At 43.5% G+C, this 17,604-nt stretch overlaps 1 protein-coding gene across 1 annotated transcript; it reads left to right on the top strand.

Moving 5' to 3' along the window:
- Positions 1-8,337: 8,337 nt before the first annotated feature.
- LOC137364050 (probable G-protein coupled receptor 139) lies at positions 8,338-15,343 on the top strand. The gene is made up of 4 exons (XM_068027513.1): positions 8,338-8,431; positions 9,771-9,884; positions 10,189-10,239; positions 14,433-15,343. Exons 1-4 carry the CDS (start codon positions 8,338-8,340, stop codon positions 15,341-15,343), a joined length of 1,170 nt encoding a protein of 389 aa, XP_067883614.1.
- Positions 15,344-17,604: the final 2,261 nt, after the last annotated feature.

Here is a 17,604-nt window from a genome sequence, read left to right as displayed (position 1 = left end):
GAGCTTATTGAAGGAGCAGCTACTTCGTGTCCTTGATAAGTATGTACCTGTCAGGCAGGAAGGAATTTGTCATGCGAGGGAGCCGTGGTTTACTAAAGAAGTTGAAGAGCTTGTCAAGAGGAAGAAGAAGGCTTATGTTAGGATGAGACGTGAAGGCTCAGTTAGTGCGCTTGATAGTTACAAGCTAGCCAGGAAGGATCTAAAGGGAGAGCTAAGAAGAGCAAGGAGAGGACACGAGAAGTCCTTGGCGGATAGGATCAAGGAAAACCCTCAGGCTTCCTATAGGTATATCAGGAATAAAAGAATGACTGGAGTTAGATTAGGGCCAATAAAGGATAATAGTGGGAAGTTGTGTGTGGATTCAGAGGAGATAGGGGAAGCGTTAAATGAATATTTTTCGTCAGTATTTACAGTAGAGAAAGAAAATGTTGTCGAGGAGAATACTGAGATTCAGACTACTAGGCTAGATGGGACTGAGATTCACAAGGAGGAGGTGTTAGCAATTTTGGAAAGTGTGAAAATAGATAGGTCCCCTGGGCCAGATGGGATTTATCCTAGGATTCTCTGGGAAGCCAGGGAGGAGATTGCAGAGCCTTTGTCCTTGATCTTTATGTCGTCATTGTCGACAGGAATCGTGCCGGAAGACAGGTGGATAGCAAATGTTGTCCCCTTGTTCAATAAGGGGAGTAGAGACAGCCCTGGTAATTATAGACCTGTGAGCCTTACTTCGGTTGTGGGTAAAATGTTGGAAAAGGTTATAAGAGACAGGATTTATAATCATCTTGAAAAGAATAAGTTCATTAGCGATAGTCAGCACCGTTTTGTGAAGGGTAGGTCGTGCCTCACAAACCTTATTGAGTTTTTCGAGAAAGTGACCAAACAGGCGGATGAGTGTAAAGCAGTGGATGTGGTGTATATGGATTTCAGTAAGGCGTTTCATAAGGTTCCCCACGGTAGGTTATTGCAGAAAATACACAAGTATGGGATTGAAGGTGATTTAGAGCTTGGGATCAGTAATTGGCTAGCTGAAAGAAGACAGAGGGTGGTGGTTGATGGCAAATATTCATCCTTGAATTTAGTTACTAGTGGTCTACCGCAAGGATCTGTTTTGGGGCCACTGCTATTTGTCATTTTTATAAATGACCTGGAAGAGGGTGTGGAAGGGTGGGTTAGTAAATGTTCGGATGACACGAAGGTCGGTGGTGTTGTGGATAGTGCCGAAGGATGTTGTAGGGTACAGAGGGACATAGATAGGCTGCAGAGCTGGGCTGACAGATGGCAAATGGAGCTAAATGCGGAAAACTGTGAGGTGATCCACTTTGGAAGGAGTAATAGGAATGCAGAGTACTGGGCTAATGGGAAGATTCTTGGTAGTGTCGAGGAACAGAGAGATCTTGGTGTCCAGGTGCATAAATCCCTGAAATTTGCTACCCAGGTTAATAGGGCTGTTAAGAAGGCATATGGTATGTTCGCTTTTATTAGCAGGGGGCTCGAGTTTCGGAGCCACGAGGTCATGCTACAGCTGTTCAAAACTCTGGTGAGACTGCACCTGGAGTATTGCCTGCAGTTCTGGTCACCACATCTTAGGAAGGATGTGGAAGCTTTGGAAAGGGTGCAGAGGAGATTTACTAGGATGTTGCCTGGTATGGAGGGTAGATCATACGAGGAAAGGCTGAGGGACTTGAGGTTTAGATTTAGATTAGATTAGATTGGAGATACAGCACTGAAACAGGCCCTTTGGCCCACCGAGTCTGTGCCGAACATCAACCACCCATTTATACTAATCCTACACTAATCCCATATTCCTGCCAAACATCCCCACCTGTCCCTATAATGCCCTACCACCTACCTATACTAGTGACAATTTATAATGGCCAATTTACTTATCAACCTGCAAGTCTTTTGGCTTGAGGGAGGAAACCGGAGCACCCGGAGAAAACCCACAGAGACACAGGGAGAACTTGCAAACTCCACACAGGCGGTACCCAGAATCGAACCCGGGTCGCTGGAGCTGTGAGGCTGCGGTGCTAACCACTGCGCAACGAGCTGCAGCTCTACAAAACTCTGGTGAGACCACACCTGGAGTATTGCGTGCATTTCTGGTTACCACATTTTAGGAAGGATGTGGAAGCTTTGGAAAGGGTGCAGAGGAGATTTACTAGGATGTTGCCTGGTATGGAGGGAAGGTCTTACGAGGAAAGGGAAAATGGAATAGTGTAGGTCAGATGGTTTCACAGGTCGGCACAACATCGAGGACCGAAGGGCCTGTACTGCCCTGTAATGATCTAATTCTATTCTCATCCCACCTTCCATCATTTTGTCCGTAATCCTGCAGATTATGGCACTTGAGTCGCATATGTAGAGGATTTCTGCCTAAACAACCCTTTCAGGCACTGAGTTGCAGACCCCCGCCACGTTTTGGGTGAAAAGGTTTTCCCTCAACTCCCCTATATATATTTTTTCTACCAATCACTTTAAATCCATGACCTCCTCCCACCACCTCCCCCATCCCCCACACACTAGTCACTGCCCTCTCTGCCACGGTGAATAGTCCCTTCACCTCCAATCTATCCAGGCCCCACAACATTTTGTACACTTCAATCAGATTTCCCCTCATTCTTCTCTGTTGCAAGGTGAACAACCACAGCCTATCCAATCTTTCCTCATAGCGACATTTCTTCCAGTCCTGGCGACTTCCTCGTAAATCTCTTCTGATCCCTCTGTAATGCAATTACATCCTTTCTGTAATGAGGTAACAAGAATTGCACACCATAATCAGATTGTGGCCTAAGCAATCAGTTATACAGTTCCAGCAGAACTTCCCTGCTCTGATATTCTAAAGATCGGCTAATAAAGGAAAGGATTCGATATGCCCTTTTAACCACCTCATCGATCTGTCCTGCTAGCATCAGGAATGTGTGGACATTCATTGCAGGGTTCCTCACTTTCTTTACACTTCTCACTATTTTCCCATGAATCGCATATTCATTTGCCTTGTGTAATGTCCCCAAATGCATCACCTACAATTAACCAGACTAAAATCCATTCACCACTTTCCTGCTCATCTCATCAGAAAATCAATATCTTCCTGAAGCCTGCAGCTATCCTCCTCGTTATTTTACTACAGGGCCAATCATTATGTGCTCTGCAAACTTCTTGAGCATGCCCTCTTCATTTACTTCCAAATCGTTAGTATATGCCACAAAAGGCAAGGGGCTCAGCACTGAGCCCAGTGGACAGTATCCAGGCTTGGGCAGATAGATGGCAAGTAACATTCACGCCACACAAGTGCCAGGCAATGACCATCTCCAACAAGGTAGAACCTAACCATCTCCCCTTGACATTCAATGGCTTTACAATCGCTGAGACCCCCACTATCAACATCCTAGGGGCCACCATTGACCAGAAACGGAACTGGAGTAGCCATGTAAATACCGTGTCTACAAGAGCAGGTCAGATGATAGGAATCATGCGGCGAGTAACTCATCTCGTGACACCCCAAAGCCTGTTCACCATCTACAAGGCACAAGTCCGGAGTGTGATGGAATACTCTTCACTTGCCTGGATGAGTGCAGCTCCAAGAACACTCAAGAAGCTCAACACCATTCGGGACAAAACAGCCCGCATGATTGTCACCCCATCCACAAACATTCACCCCCTCCACCACCGTGGCACAGTGACAGTAGTGTGTACCATCTACAAGGTGCACTGCAGAAACGCACCAAGGCTCCTTCGACAGCACCATCCAAAGCTGCGGACTCTACCAACTAGAAGGACAACGGCAGTAAATGCATGGGAACACAAACACCTGCAAGATCCCCTCCAAGTCACACACCATTCTGACTTGGAACTGTATCACTGTTCCTTTACTATCGCTAGGTCAATATCCTGGAACTCCCTTCCGAACAGCAATGTGGGTGTATCTACCTCACATGGACTGCAGCGGGTCAAGAAGGCAGCTCACCACAACCTTCTCAAGGGCAATTAGGGACGGGCAATAAACGATGGCCTAGCCATCGACACCCACAGCCACTCAAACTAATACAGTTTCTTAAAATAATACAACACCTCAAAGTAATATAGCATATCGAAATAATACAGCACCTTACACTAACATAGCACATCAAACGTATACAACCTCTCAAAATAATTCAGTCCCTGTAACTAATACATCCCCTCGAGCAAATGCAGCAACTCAAACTAATACAGTCCCTCAAGTTGATATCGCCAGTTAAACTAATACAGCCCCTCAAACTAATAAGTCATCTGAAAATTACACAGCACATCAAACTAGTCCAGCCCCTCAAAGTAGTAGAGCAGCTAGAATTAACACAGTGCATCAAACTCACACAGCCCTTTATAAATTTTGAAGTCCCTCAAAGTAATAAAGACACTCACACTAATATGGGAACTCAAACAAACTAGGTTTTTTTCTCTCATGGTATATGAGCGTCACTGGCAGGGCCATAGTTTATTTCCCATTCCTAATTGCTCTTGAGAAAGTTTGTAGTCGGCCGCCTTCTTGAACAGCTGAAGTCCATGTGGTGTTTGAACACTCAGATTTCGAATGGAAAGTGAGTTCCAAGATATAAACCCAATGACAGTGAGGGAAACGTGATACATCTTCAAGTCAGGATGTTGTCTACATTGCAGGAAATACTGCAGGTGGTAATGTACCCATGTGTCTTCGGCCCATGTCCTTCTTGCTGGAAAGTTTGCAACGTGCTCTTGAAGTAGACATGGCAGGTTGCTGCAGTTTATCTTGTAAATGGTACGCACTGTGCCAAAATGCGTTGGTGATGGAGGGAGTGTAATATTAAGGTGCTTTATGGGGTGCGCATCAATCGGGCTCCTTTGTCCTGGATGATGTTCAGCTTCTTGCAGGGAAGGGAAGAGTATTCCATCGCACTCCTGCATTGTGCCTTGCATATGAAGAACAGACTTAGTGGAGTTATGACTTGAGTCACTCGCTGCAGAATTCCTAGACTTGGACCTCTCCTGTAGCTCTAATATTTACGTGGCTGATCCCGTTAAATTTCTCGTCAACGGTGACTGCAGGATGTTGATGTTGGGAAAATCAGCGATGGTAATGCCGTCGCAAGTCAAGAGGTGCTGGTTGTTATCTCTCTAGTTTGTGGAGGGTCATTGTCTCGCACTTGTGTGGTGTGAGAGTTATTTGCCAGTTGCCAGTGAAAGCCTGAGAATTTTCCAGTTCTTTCTTCACGCGGGCATGGACTGAATCAGTATTTGAGGAGCCTTGTATGGTACTGAACTTCATGCAATCATCAGCAAACATATCACTTCTGACAGTAAAATTAAGGGAAGGTCATTGACGAAGCAACTGAAGATGATTGGGCCTAGGACAGTACCCTGAGGAACTCCTAAAGCGATGTTCTGGGGCTGAGATAATTGGCCTCCAACAATCACAAGCATCCTAAATTATGCTAGCTATCTCCCCAAGAACTGGAGAGGTTTCCCTGATCCACATTGACTTCAATTTTCCTAGGGCTTCTTTCTGCCAGACTTGGTCAACTGCTGCATTGATGTCAATCCCAATAACCCTCACCTCACCTCTTGAATTCACCTGCATTGTCCATATTTGGCCAAGACTGTAATGATGTCTGGAGCGAAACGGCCCTTACAGAATCCACATCATGTACAATGAATCAAATTGTCATATATGATTCTGGGAATCTCAGGAGGAGGCTGTGATGGATCATCCACTCATTCACTGGATTGTTAATTTTGTAATTGGTTCAGTCTTGAATTTTGAATCCTCCATTGTTGAGGCTGTTGATGCTTGGGCAGCCACCTCCTCCAATTAACTGCTAAACTGTGGGTCGTAACTAGGTGTGACATGACTGCTCTCTTAGTTTTGGCAGCACTCTCCAGACGTTAGTGAGGACATCTGTGCAAGATCGACTTGACAGTGTATGGCTTTGTCTTGTCTGAAACTTTGATGTGATGCGTTGGTCACGGCATCGATTTTCTCTCTTTTTCACATGCTGCTTTCAATGTCTAGCTTGTTGTACTACATATTTTGTTTCACCAGGTTGGCAACTCATTTCGTTGGTATTGCCTTGTTCTTCGCCAGGTATTCTCTACTGCAATCCTCATTGAATTACGGTTGATCCCTTGGCTTGGTGGTAATTGTAGAATGTGGGATGTGCCTGACGATGAGATTACAGTTTGTGGTTTATCACAATTCTGCTGCTGCCGATGGCACATAGCAACTCGTGAATTCCTAGTTTTCAGCTGCCAGAGAATTTCTGAACTCCAGAGTGCCATCTGTTCCTCTGCTACCCTCAGTTCTTCTTCCAAGTAATGTCCAACTTGACGGAGTAATTAATAATCAGTTGGGGGACAGCACTATTTGTTAATCGGCAGGGGATTTCTTGTCCATGTTGCACCTGATGCTATTAGAATTACTGTGGCCAGAGTCAATGCTGAGGACAACAGGACCAATTCTTCCCACCGCTATACCTCTCTGGCTCCACGTTTCATGGGATACTCCTGCTTTGTGTCAAGGGATATCCAGGGATGGTAATGGACCAATCCTGGATATTGGCTGAATTTATGATGCTGTGACATGACTGAAAGCCATTTTGACAGCTCTCTCAGTTTTGGCAGCAGTCCCCAGACATAGTGAGGAGATCTGTGCAAGATCGACTTGGCAGTGTATGGCTTTGTCATGTCTAGTGTCAGCCTCACTATATTCCAGCGGTGCTGTTTTTCAACTTCTCTGTAGCAGTTGGATACAACTGAGTGGCAATTGCAATTGAATTCAATTCATATATTAGTTAAAAGTCAACAATATTGCTGGCATCACATGTAAAGTTAAACTGGGTAAGGAAAGGGAATTTACTTCCATAAAGGACATCAGTGAATGGAAATCCCTTAGTGTTACAGTGCAAAGTGGCTTGGCCTTTATTCCATATTTATTTTTCATTAAATTTACATTCCTACAGCTGCTGGAGTTGGGTTTCAACTCGTGTCTCCAGGGTATTTGTCCGGCTTTCAAGAGTTCTTACTCCAGGAACATTACCATTACCCTAACGTTTTCAAATTATTTCTCCTCCTTTAAAGCATTCCCTTCCATATCACATTGTTGACTAAGCTTTTGATTCTTAATGTTAGCGCATTAATAATTAGGACTTTACACAAGTGGATATTGTTACAGATGACTGTCAAATTCGACATGCTGACCAGTACACAGAGCAAACGTTTTCAGTTATTTTTTTATTTGGATTTGGTGACAAATATACTGGAAATACAGTTGCAATTAAAAGCACAATTGATCATTTTAACTAATACACAGCATACAAAGTTGTAGTTACAAAAGTGCTAGGCAATGGACATCTCCAGCAAGAGCGAATCTAACCATCGCCCCACGACATTCAGTGGCATTACGATCGCGAGATCCCTCACTATCAACATCGTGGGGGTTACCATTGACCAGAAACTGAACTGGAGTCACCATATAAATACTTTGGCTACAAGAACAGTTCAGAGGCTAGGAATCTTGCGGGAGTAATTCAACTCCTGATTGCCCAATGCCTGCTCACCATCTACAAGGACCAAGCCAGGAGTGTGATGGAATTCTCTCCACTTGCCTGGATGAATGACGCTCCGAAAACAAGCCAGAAGCTATAGACCATCCAGGACAAAGCGAACCATCTGATTAGTACCCTGTCTACAAACATCCACGCCATCCACCACTGACACCCAGTGGCAGCAGTGTGTCCCTCTACAAGGTGCACTGCAGCAACGCACCAAGGCTACTCAGACCACACCTTCCAAACAGGCAACCACTACTACATAGAAGGACAAGTGCAGCAGATGCGCGGGAACACCACCACCCTCCAAGCCGCACACCATTCTGACTTGGAACCATAATCACCGTTTCTTCACTGTCGCTGGGTCAAATTCCTGGAAGTCCCTTCCGAACAGCACTGTGGGTGTACCTACCCCATATAGATTTGCATCGATTCAAGAAGGCAGCTCACCACCACCTTATCAGGGTGAATTAGGGATGGGCAATACATTCGCAGGTTCTTTTCACTCAAGGTAATATCAAGAAACAACTTAGATTGTACAACTTAGATTGTAATAAAGCATTCGAAAAAGTATCACATAAATCTGGTGAACACAACTGAGGCTCATATGGTAGGATGGTCAGTATAAGCATGCATGAAAAAAGAGCTTAAGGGAAGAAAAAGCATGTCATGTTAAATGGCTATTTTTGAGGCTGGCAGACAGTTGTGTTTCCCACGAATCAGTTATATGATCACTGATTTTATTTATTTATTGATTGATATTGAAGTATGACTTGGATATATGGTGAGTAAAAGTTCAGCATTTCCCGATGATTCCGAACTTAGAGGAATGGCAAACACTGAGGATCATATAAATCCACTGCAACAGGGCACAGGTAGGGTAGGAAAATGTTCAGACATGTGAAACATGTGAGGTGTTGTATTTTGGAAGAAGGAATGTGCCGGGCAAGATAGCCTAATGGTACAGTTCCAAAGAGCGTGCAGGAACAGTGGGATCTGGGGACTATGTGCGTCGATCTTTGAAGTTTGCAGGATATACTGATAGAGTAGTCAGCAATATATATGTGTTTTAAAGCTTCTTTAATCGAAGTATGGAGGGCAAAAGAATGGAATTTTGCTGAACGTTTGTAAAGCTCTGATTAGGGCATAGCTAGAGCATTGCATCCAGTTTTGGTCACCACACTTTAGGAAGGATGTGCAGGTGCAAAAGATATTTAACCAAATATTTCTATGGAAGTGGAATTTCTGCTACAAGGTTAGGTTGGAGCAGCTGATGTTGTTCTATTAGGAACAAATGAGTTTGAGGGGAGATTTAATAGAGGGATACAAGATGATGACAGTTTAAGATAAGGTTAGCAAAAGAAGGACTAGGGGGCACAGATTTAAGGATTTGGGCAAGAGATGCAGGGGTTTCGAGGGGAAGAACTTTTTAATTCTTTTTATGGATTGAGTGTCAATGACCAGGAGCTCCCTGCCCATAAGGATGCTAGAAGCAGAGACGATCAATGATTCATAAGGGAAATTGGATGGGCACTTGAAAGATATATACTTGCAAGGCTATGGAGATTGAGGGGGAATGGGACTGACTGGATTGCTCCACCGAGACCCAGATAAACTGAATTGGTCAAATGGCCTGTGTGCATGTCATAAATGGCTCCCTGATGCTCTATGCTTAGTTCTCTTGGAGTCCTGCACTGTCAGTGGTACAGTAATGACGCAGTGGTGCACCATGGTGGATCGGTACTGAGGGAACGCTGCACTGTCGCAGGTTTTGTACGAGGGGAATGCTGCACGACCTCAGTGGAAGTAATCATGGAACGTTGCAATGGCATAGGGGCATTATTGAGTGACTCCTGTACTTTAAATGATCAGTACTGAAAGAGTACTGCACTATCAGAGTGACACTCCTGTTGCTGTAACAGAACAGTAATGATGGTCAGTACTGATGAAGCACTGCACATTTAGGGGGCTAAATTGGTTGCAGGGTGTTTACTGGTAGAAGGATGGAGGGGTTGGATGGGTTATTTCACTTTAAAGCTCTGTATCATTTTAAGTGTTTGTCTCAATTGGAGGATCTGTATCATTTGGAGAGTTTTACAACTTGGAGGTCAGTATTGGCTGGGCAGGCTGAATCGCTTGAAAGGTCGATACCAGTTGGAAGACCTGTATTAGTTGTAGGGGCTAAATTATTTTTGTTGTTCTATTGATTTAAAGCAATACATTATTGTGCTGTACCTTGTTACATTACGATGCTGTACCAATTCTGTAAAACAACACGGGATCTAAAGAAGGGACTGATCGTGTTTAAAGAACAACCTCATCTCTTGGGTATGCAACTTCCAATAAGCATTTGCAAATTATCGTGAACAAATGTGTCCTGTCTTTAGATTTGTCAGCAAATCACCAAACTAATGTTCAATATAATACCACAGATTTAACTCGATGTTGTAATTTGCTGCTCAGATACAGAGAGAAATATAAACAATGATGCAACCTCATTATCCCCAAGAGGATCATGCAGGGTATGGATTAAAAGCTCTGTGAATCTTTTGTCTCGAAGTTTCATTCGGAGATAATGCCTGCAACACGAAGCAGAAGATCGTTTCCTAAATAAGAATATCTGATACTTATTAATATATTGAGAATATAATCTACATGATCATTGCTGTTATTGGTATACTTGGTAAGTAACTATAAAAAAATGAAGTTGTTTAAATCTATGTGTCTCTCGTTTTGTTCTGTGATTGATAATGTTACATGGGGATCCAGTGCTCAAAGTAATACAGGCATCTGATCAGTGAAATCATTTTATACAGTCAAATGACCTGAATTAGTGCTGCGGGTTTACTGAGTTACATCAACTAAAATATCCTCCATCTGCATCTCGCAGTCCCGCTGAATTATCAGAGTGTGTTTCAATACCCAGAGTGGTACCCATGACCCTAGTGGCCATTTATGATAGAGAGTATGTTTCACAGTAGCATTGTACTGAAGGCGGATCTCTAACAGGAGTGGAACGCCTGACCCCAGTGGCCATGTATTACTGCCTGTATCTGTAACTATGGAACTGTACTGACTGTTAGTCACGAGCTGGACTGGCGTTCCTACACCCCAATGGCAATATGTGGTTGAGAGTAATTGCCACTGCAGAATTCTACCCAATGCGGGTTACTAAACCGAGTGGAAAACCTGAACCCAGCGGCTAGAATTACTGGAAGTTTTTGTCACAGTAGAATTATACAGAATGTGCATCGTTAACTCCGGTAGAACACTTGTCCCCAGTAACCATGTATTACACTGTGCATCTGTCACTGTATAAGTTTACAGAGTGCGGGACACTAAGTGGAGTGGAATGCCTGTACTCAGTGGCCATGTATTACTGGGAGTGTCCCTCACTGTGAAATTGAGCTGGATATCGATTACTAACCAGAGTGGAATACCTGACCTCAATAGTCATGAATTATTGGAATATTCTGTCACTGTACAATTTTACTGAGCGTGGATCACTAACTGGGTTGGGGACAGCTCGTTCTACTTTGAAGATATTCTTTCAGAAGACTCATTCTTTCAGTCCATTGAGCTTCTTTCATGTTTTACGACTATAATAAATTATAGTGGGGAAACAAAATGCTAGATGTTGAAGATGGTTGGTAACAAGCGTCCACAATAAGATGCATTGATATTGTTCTGATTCCTGTGACACTGCACCAATTGAAAGAGATGTTAACTATTTGCTTTCAAGTAAACTGCAGGGCAGCATTGTTACAGTATTCAACTAGTCTGGATACACGTTATTCTCACTTTCATTACTCTTGAGTCCTGCAATCACTTTCTTATGCCGATTAAGCCATTCCCCTAGCACATCCTGAGGATTCGTGCCTCATGCCTACTGAATTTTATTGTCTTCCTGTTACACAGGATGAATACCGGGCTGTGGTTATTCACTATTACACTTCGGTAACGTTTTATCTTTGAATTTACCAGTTCTTAACCATTATATAGAATGTACACGGGTGCAATCTGCAGCGATCGTTTCCCTTATTTCAGTGAGGTGTTTGGCTGCAAAGAGAGATAGATCCAACTGAGGAACATGCATTTCAGGTCGTAATGCAAAGATGAGCGTTATCAGTACGATCAGATGACTAATACACCATTTACAGGAAATAATATAGCATTAACAGCACAGAACCTGGTCATTCAGTTCAACTGCCTTAGTCCTGCCCTAATGCTCCACACGAGACACTCCCCATTCCTGCTTTTCTACACATATCAGCATATCACAGAATTATAGCTCCATAGAGATTTTTTGGCAAAGAAAAATGACCGCTTGGCCCAACATGTCTGCACTGGACGAAAATTGAGCCTGCTGCCCAATGCCACCTTCCAGCATTTGGTCCCGAGCCCTGCAGGCTACGGCTCTTAAGGTCAATATCCAGACGCCATATCCTTCTGTAATTTTCCTCATGTACTTAACAATATTTCCCCTAACTGTTATCCACGCCAACTACTCCATGTGGTAGCAAGTTCCACATTCTCACCACTCTCTGAGTAAAGTAGACTCTCCTGAATTCCTTTTGTATTTTTGTGCATTTAATAGCGACTATCCTATATTGATGAACGCTTGATTTGGACTCCCGACTAATGGAAATATCTTCTGCACGCTTTCCCTCCCAAACCACTTGATAATTTAATCCCTCATCTTGAATCATTTTTTTGTAAAACAAAATTCTCCTTCTCCAGTGCCTTGATATATTTTTTTTGTGAATATGTTGACAGGCTGCATACAGTGTGCTTACAGTGGTTTCAACAAGGTGCTATGTAAGTTCGTTATAACCTCTGCACTTTCAATTTTTTTTCCTTTAGAAATGAGCTTTTTTGTTTTGTCATGGTCTTGTTGGCACTCGATAGTCACTTACATTGCCTGGCAATATATACCTTCAATGCCACTTTACCATTCGATTAAATAACCATGTATCTGTCCCCTGTTACATTTCTTGTAGATGTTTGATACATTCACTCAGTTATTACCACACAGTTCCTTCCTCCCTTCTCAGATCTCTCGCCAGCTTCTGCATCCTCAACTTCTGGCACATTTGGACACTTCTTTCCCACGCGTGTCTTCTTAACTTTTGATATCGGAGGTGCGATCCAGATATCCATTTGTATTTTTTTTCCATGTAATTATGCCCCTCAGTGGTCCAAAGTCCATTGAAACCGAGCTTCTCTTCAACTCACAGCAGACGGGATCATTGTTGTCAGGATTTTTTGCTGTCCCACAGCAGTAGGTTGTCGCTTAGCTAATGTCACTCAACCGTCTTCCGTGAGTACACTCCGTAGGCTCCTGTTGGAATGTATTAGTTTGGGTCAGTTCGCTCAAAATTTCCACTGGAACTTCTCTCTCTGTCACCTCCTCTGTGCTAGCCAGTTTTTATGACTCACTTTTTTTTCCAGTACATTGGTGTATTTTTCGTCATCATTTCCTTATTTTGTTCGGGACAGAAAATACAATTAACTCTGCCTCTATCTTCCACCCCTCCCACACCTTCACCTGGTCGATCTATGACTGTCGGCTTCCCTTCCTCGAGTTCTCTATGTCCATTTCAGGGGACTGGCTGTACAACAATTTCTATGATAAACCTCCATGACTCTATGATATGACTTCCACAGCTGTCTTTAATACGGTTCTTTTTCTCCGATTTTTGTAAGGGCCCTGTTGCATTCTCTTAGAAACTCTGTCACCTTTGCGTCAGTTACACCGAAATCACTACGGGTCACAACCTCTAACACAGGTGAACTTTTAATCTCAGTGAAGAACATCATCATATGTTTTGACTGGGCACTTTATTCCCTGTTAAACCCAACAATCAGATCAAAAGCATCAGACCATAACCGCCTCTCACATGTTCTCGGACGGAATATGTTGGGAATGTAGCATGGCTGCAACAGTGCCACTGGGAGCAGAGGAGTTGTGGCCTGGTGCTTGGTGCGGGGATTCCGTAACGGTGTACAGCCAAGGGGCAGCTCTACGTCCCTCAGCTCTCCCCACCTTTCTTGATCACATTCCTCGACCAATGAAGCATTCACTTTTTTTTTGGCCAGGTTTTCCATGGATCTCTGCCCCTCTGTAATTCTTCTCTAAGCCTTGGAGCATATATGGACTAATCTTCTGTTTATTTGTCACATTCGCATTGAAAAATCATACTGGTTGTTATTGAATCACTTCTTCCCTCCAGTCGAATACTGACTTTCTCCTTTGTTATTTAGTCCTATCCTTTCTCTGAGTCTATGCATGAAAATGGTTGCTAAATAATATATTTCAGTTCTGATGTACAATTATCGACTTGAAAAGCTAACTCTTCTCTCTCCACAGGTGCTATCTGGCCTGAAGAATTTCTTCATTATGTTCAATTCTTATTTTTAAGACACTTGTACAACGTTCTCAATATTGCACATTCACTCACTAAATTTGACTTGGATTAGTAACAGGGTCTGCGGCTCCCCCTGCAACACAAACAGTACTGGAAAGACACTTACTCTCAGAAGTTTTTTTTATTATTATTACTATGGCCTCCTTTCACCTGCTGAATTTCCCGAGGACTGAGAAGTCCAGCTGGACAATGTTTAAGTTGTACACCAGGTTACATCAGTGGCAGCCAACCTAGTGGTAAATGTCAGTTCTTTGCTGCTTTACTGCCTCTTTCGGACTAAGTTGGTGGTTTGGAGGTGCAGTGCTCGTGGTTGAGATTCTTTCACCTCTGACACGATTGCAACTCACCTGCTTTGGTGCTAAATTCCTGACCTTACTTTCTAGGTCAGAGAAACGGGGAATGTTTGATCAGTCAATTTGTGATTTATTTTCCCATCGCTCTCTTGCAGTTAATTTAATGGTGATTGTAATCCTGTCCCAGGGAAAGTGCGGCATCTCCACCTGCACCACTCGTTACCTGGTGGCCATGGCAACTGCGGATCTACTGGTTATTATCACTGAGGTCATACTGAATCAGATCAATTATTATTATTTCCCTGAGTGTTTTCTGGATATCACCCCTGTGTGCAGCATTGTGTATGCCCTGACTAGTGCAGCCACAGAATGTTCTGTCTGGTTCACCTTCACTTTCACCTTTGATCGATTTGTTGCCATTTGTTGCCAGAAGTTGAAGAGGAAATATTGCACCGAGAAAACTGCTGCTTTAGTTTTAACAACAACATGCATCCTGCTCTGTTTAAAAAATGTTCCCTTCTACTTCATATATGAACCTGAAGAGCTAATTAACGATGTACCTTGGTTCTGTAATGCAAAGCCAAGTTATTATACTCAGCTCGAATGGGTGGGGTTTGATTGGTTTGATAAAGTTTTGACCCCATTAATCCCATTCACTTTAATTCTGTTGTTTAACGCTTTGACAGTGAAATACATTTTGGTGGCTAGTCGAGTCCGAAAGGGACTGAGAGGTCGGAACAAAGGAATGATTCGCAGGGATCCAGAAATGGAGAGCAGAAGGAAATCTGTGATTTTGCTCTTCACCATATCAGGCAGCTTCATACTTCTGTGGTTGGTGTATGTTATCGAATTCTTCTATTATATCATTACAGGAACATATCCCGCCGGCTATAGTGATGGTGAATATATGTTTCAGCAGGTTGGATACATGTTGAGGAGTTTACATTGCTGCACAAACACATTTATTTATGGGGCAACTCAGTCCAAGTTCAGACAGCAGTTCAAAAGTGCAATGAAATATCCAGTTACGTCAATTATTCAATTAATTAATAACCCAAAACACTGAAGGCCGCCAAAGGCGGTTTCCAGTGTTGCCAATCCTAACGTATCGCCAGATTTCCATTAACAAAATAGCACTTGAAATTTCTAGGGATTTGAATATAATTGCAGCAGCTGGACAGGCAGGGTGGGTAGGTGTTTCAGCCACTGTGTTTAGCATAGTGATTGATAGAGAGGTAGACAGATGACAATGATCAGCTGCTGTTGGGCAAGAGGTGACCATCAGAGGACGGTAAGTGCGAGCTATGAGCAAGAGGTTACGGATAGCTGTAGGACCGTAGTACCCTGGCAGGAGGAGTCAGGCACGCCAAAGTGCTGTGGGCCAAGGAAAACACGTGATATTCGGAGAACCAGAAGAAAAATAAAAGGCAGGAGAGTCAGAACGTCCCTTTCAAGACAGGAAAGAAAACAATAACCAGAGCCGACGCCCCACCTCAGATGCTTCCATTCTGAGCTCCCTTCATCTGCACAGAAATAAACAATTCTTCTTATAAAAGAAAAATATTGCAGCTGCTGTAATTTTTCCTCTGTGAATTGATTTGCTTTTTTTAACTTTAGGAGAACTTTATTTTGCCTGCCTCCGTTCAATTCCCTCACCCACTTCTGCTGTTTCAGTCTCTTTCTCAGATTCAGAGAGTTGGGGGGAGGGGCGGGGGTCGTGAGTGGTGGTGTGGCCACAGGGAGATTCACGTCTGGACAAGATAAATCTGGTATCTCAAATGGGAACAGGGGAGCCGATGTGAGGTGGCGGTACCAAGGTCACTGGAGTAGCCAAGAGCCCTGGTGATGACCTCTGCGGTGGATGGGGCAAGTCCCTTCCTGGTCCCATTTTAACTGATACTGTTAATGACTCTCCTTCCTCAGCCGTTGCCAAACTCTTTCTACAGTCTGCTTTCATCATCCTGTCTGCAAAAAAAAAAAACCTGCACCCACATCTGTCCTTGAAAACTACCGCCCTATCTACAACCTCCCTTTCCTCACTGAAGTACTTCACCGTGTTGTCGCCTCAGAAATCCATGCCACTCTGACCCGGAAATCTATTTTTCAATCCCTCCAGGCAGGTTTCCACCATGCCATAATAATGAAACAGCTCTTATGATAGTCTCAGATGATATCCTCCTCGAGGGTGACATTGGTAAGCTATCACTACATACCCTTCCTGTCCTGATTGAAGCCTTTGCCACGCTTGACCATTCCACTGTCCTCCAACTAGGTGAGACTGCAATCACCTGGTTGCATTCTTGTCTAATTCTAGCCAGAGAATTATCTGCAATGTCTTCCCTTTCCGTTCCCTGTCTGTTACCACTGGTTTCGCCTGAGGATATGAACTTGCCACCACCAACAACCCCTCCCCCATTCTGTATCTGCATACTTCCCTTTGGCGACAACATGCGAAAAAAAACAGTGCTAGTTTTCGCAGCTACTCGTGATATCCAGATCTACTCATCACCACCTCTCTAGATTATATCACTGTTGCTAAGTTATCAGACTGCTCATGTAACATGCAACACTGGATCAGCATGAATTTCCTCCAATTAAATATTAAGAGGAATAAAACAATTGTTTCTTTTCCAAACTCCATTCCCGAGCTACCGACTGCATTTCTCTCCCTGGCAAAATCTGAGACAAAATCAGTCCATTCCCCATCTTAGCACCATATTTGATGACAGATGAATTTCTGATCAAATATTATTACCAGTACTAAGACTTCCCCAGTAGCATTGTCCGAGTTTGCCCCTGTCTTAGCTTAATTGCTACCTCTTTCATCCCTTATTACCATTAGAGTTCAGCACACCAAGGTACTCCTGGGCAACCTGTGCCATGTTACGTTACCAAACTTGAAGCTATCCCAAACTCTATTGACTGCCTCTTTTCTCACACCAATTCCCATTCTTTTGACACTCCTTTGCTCGCTGACGTGCATTGGTTCTTGGTCAAACAAAATCCTGTTTTTAGAATTCTCATCCCATTTCCAAATTCCTTTGTGACCCCACACTCACTATCGATGTAATCACCTCCCCAATGCACAGAAGGCTATTCTGCCCATCGTGTCCGTGCCAACTCTCTGCAGTATCAACTTAACCATCCCAACTTCCCTGCCCTTGTCAAACATCACCTCAAAGTTTTTCTCTCCAGGTGCTTAATCAATTCATTTTCGAATGCTTCTGGAATATCTGGATGTTATCAATTTTTGGTCGTTATTTGTTATTGGTTCGTCTGCCCTTTGTCCTTTCTGCAATGTACCTAGCATGTATCTGAAGTATTTCT

The sequence above is a fragment of the Heterodontus francisci genome, unplaced genomic scaffold (genome assembly GCF_036365525.1).
Source record: "Heterodontus francisci isolate sHetFra1 unplaced genomic scaffold, sHetFra1.hap1 HAP1_SCAFFOLD_99, whole genome shotgun sequence".
NCBI lineage: Eukaryota > Metazoa > Chordata > Chondrichthyes > Heterodontiformes > Heterodontidae > Heterodontus > Heterodontus francisci.
The sequence above is the reverse complement of the archived record's forward strand: the minus strand, read 5'-3'. Positions and strand labels throughout refer to the sequence as shown.

Excerpts from the sequence above, each read along its gene's own strand:
- LOC137364050 (XM_068027513.1), top strand. The coding sequence starts at position 8,338 with ATGGTGAGTAAAAGTTCAGCATTTCCCGATGATTCCGAACTTAGAGGA. Across the intron at positions 8,432-9,770 it reads TCCACTGCAACAGGGCACAG|CAATACATTATTGTGCTGTA; the intron begins GTAGGGTAGGAA and ends ATTGATTTAAAG. Across the intron at positions 10,240-14,432 it reads TGCTGTTATTGGTATACTTG|TTAATTTAATGGTGATTGTA; the intron begins GTAAGTAACTAT and ends GCTCTCTTGCAG.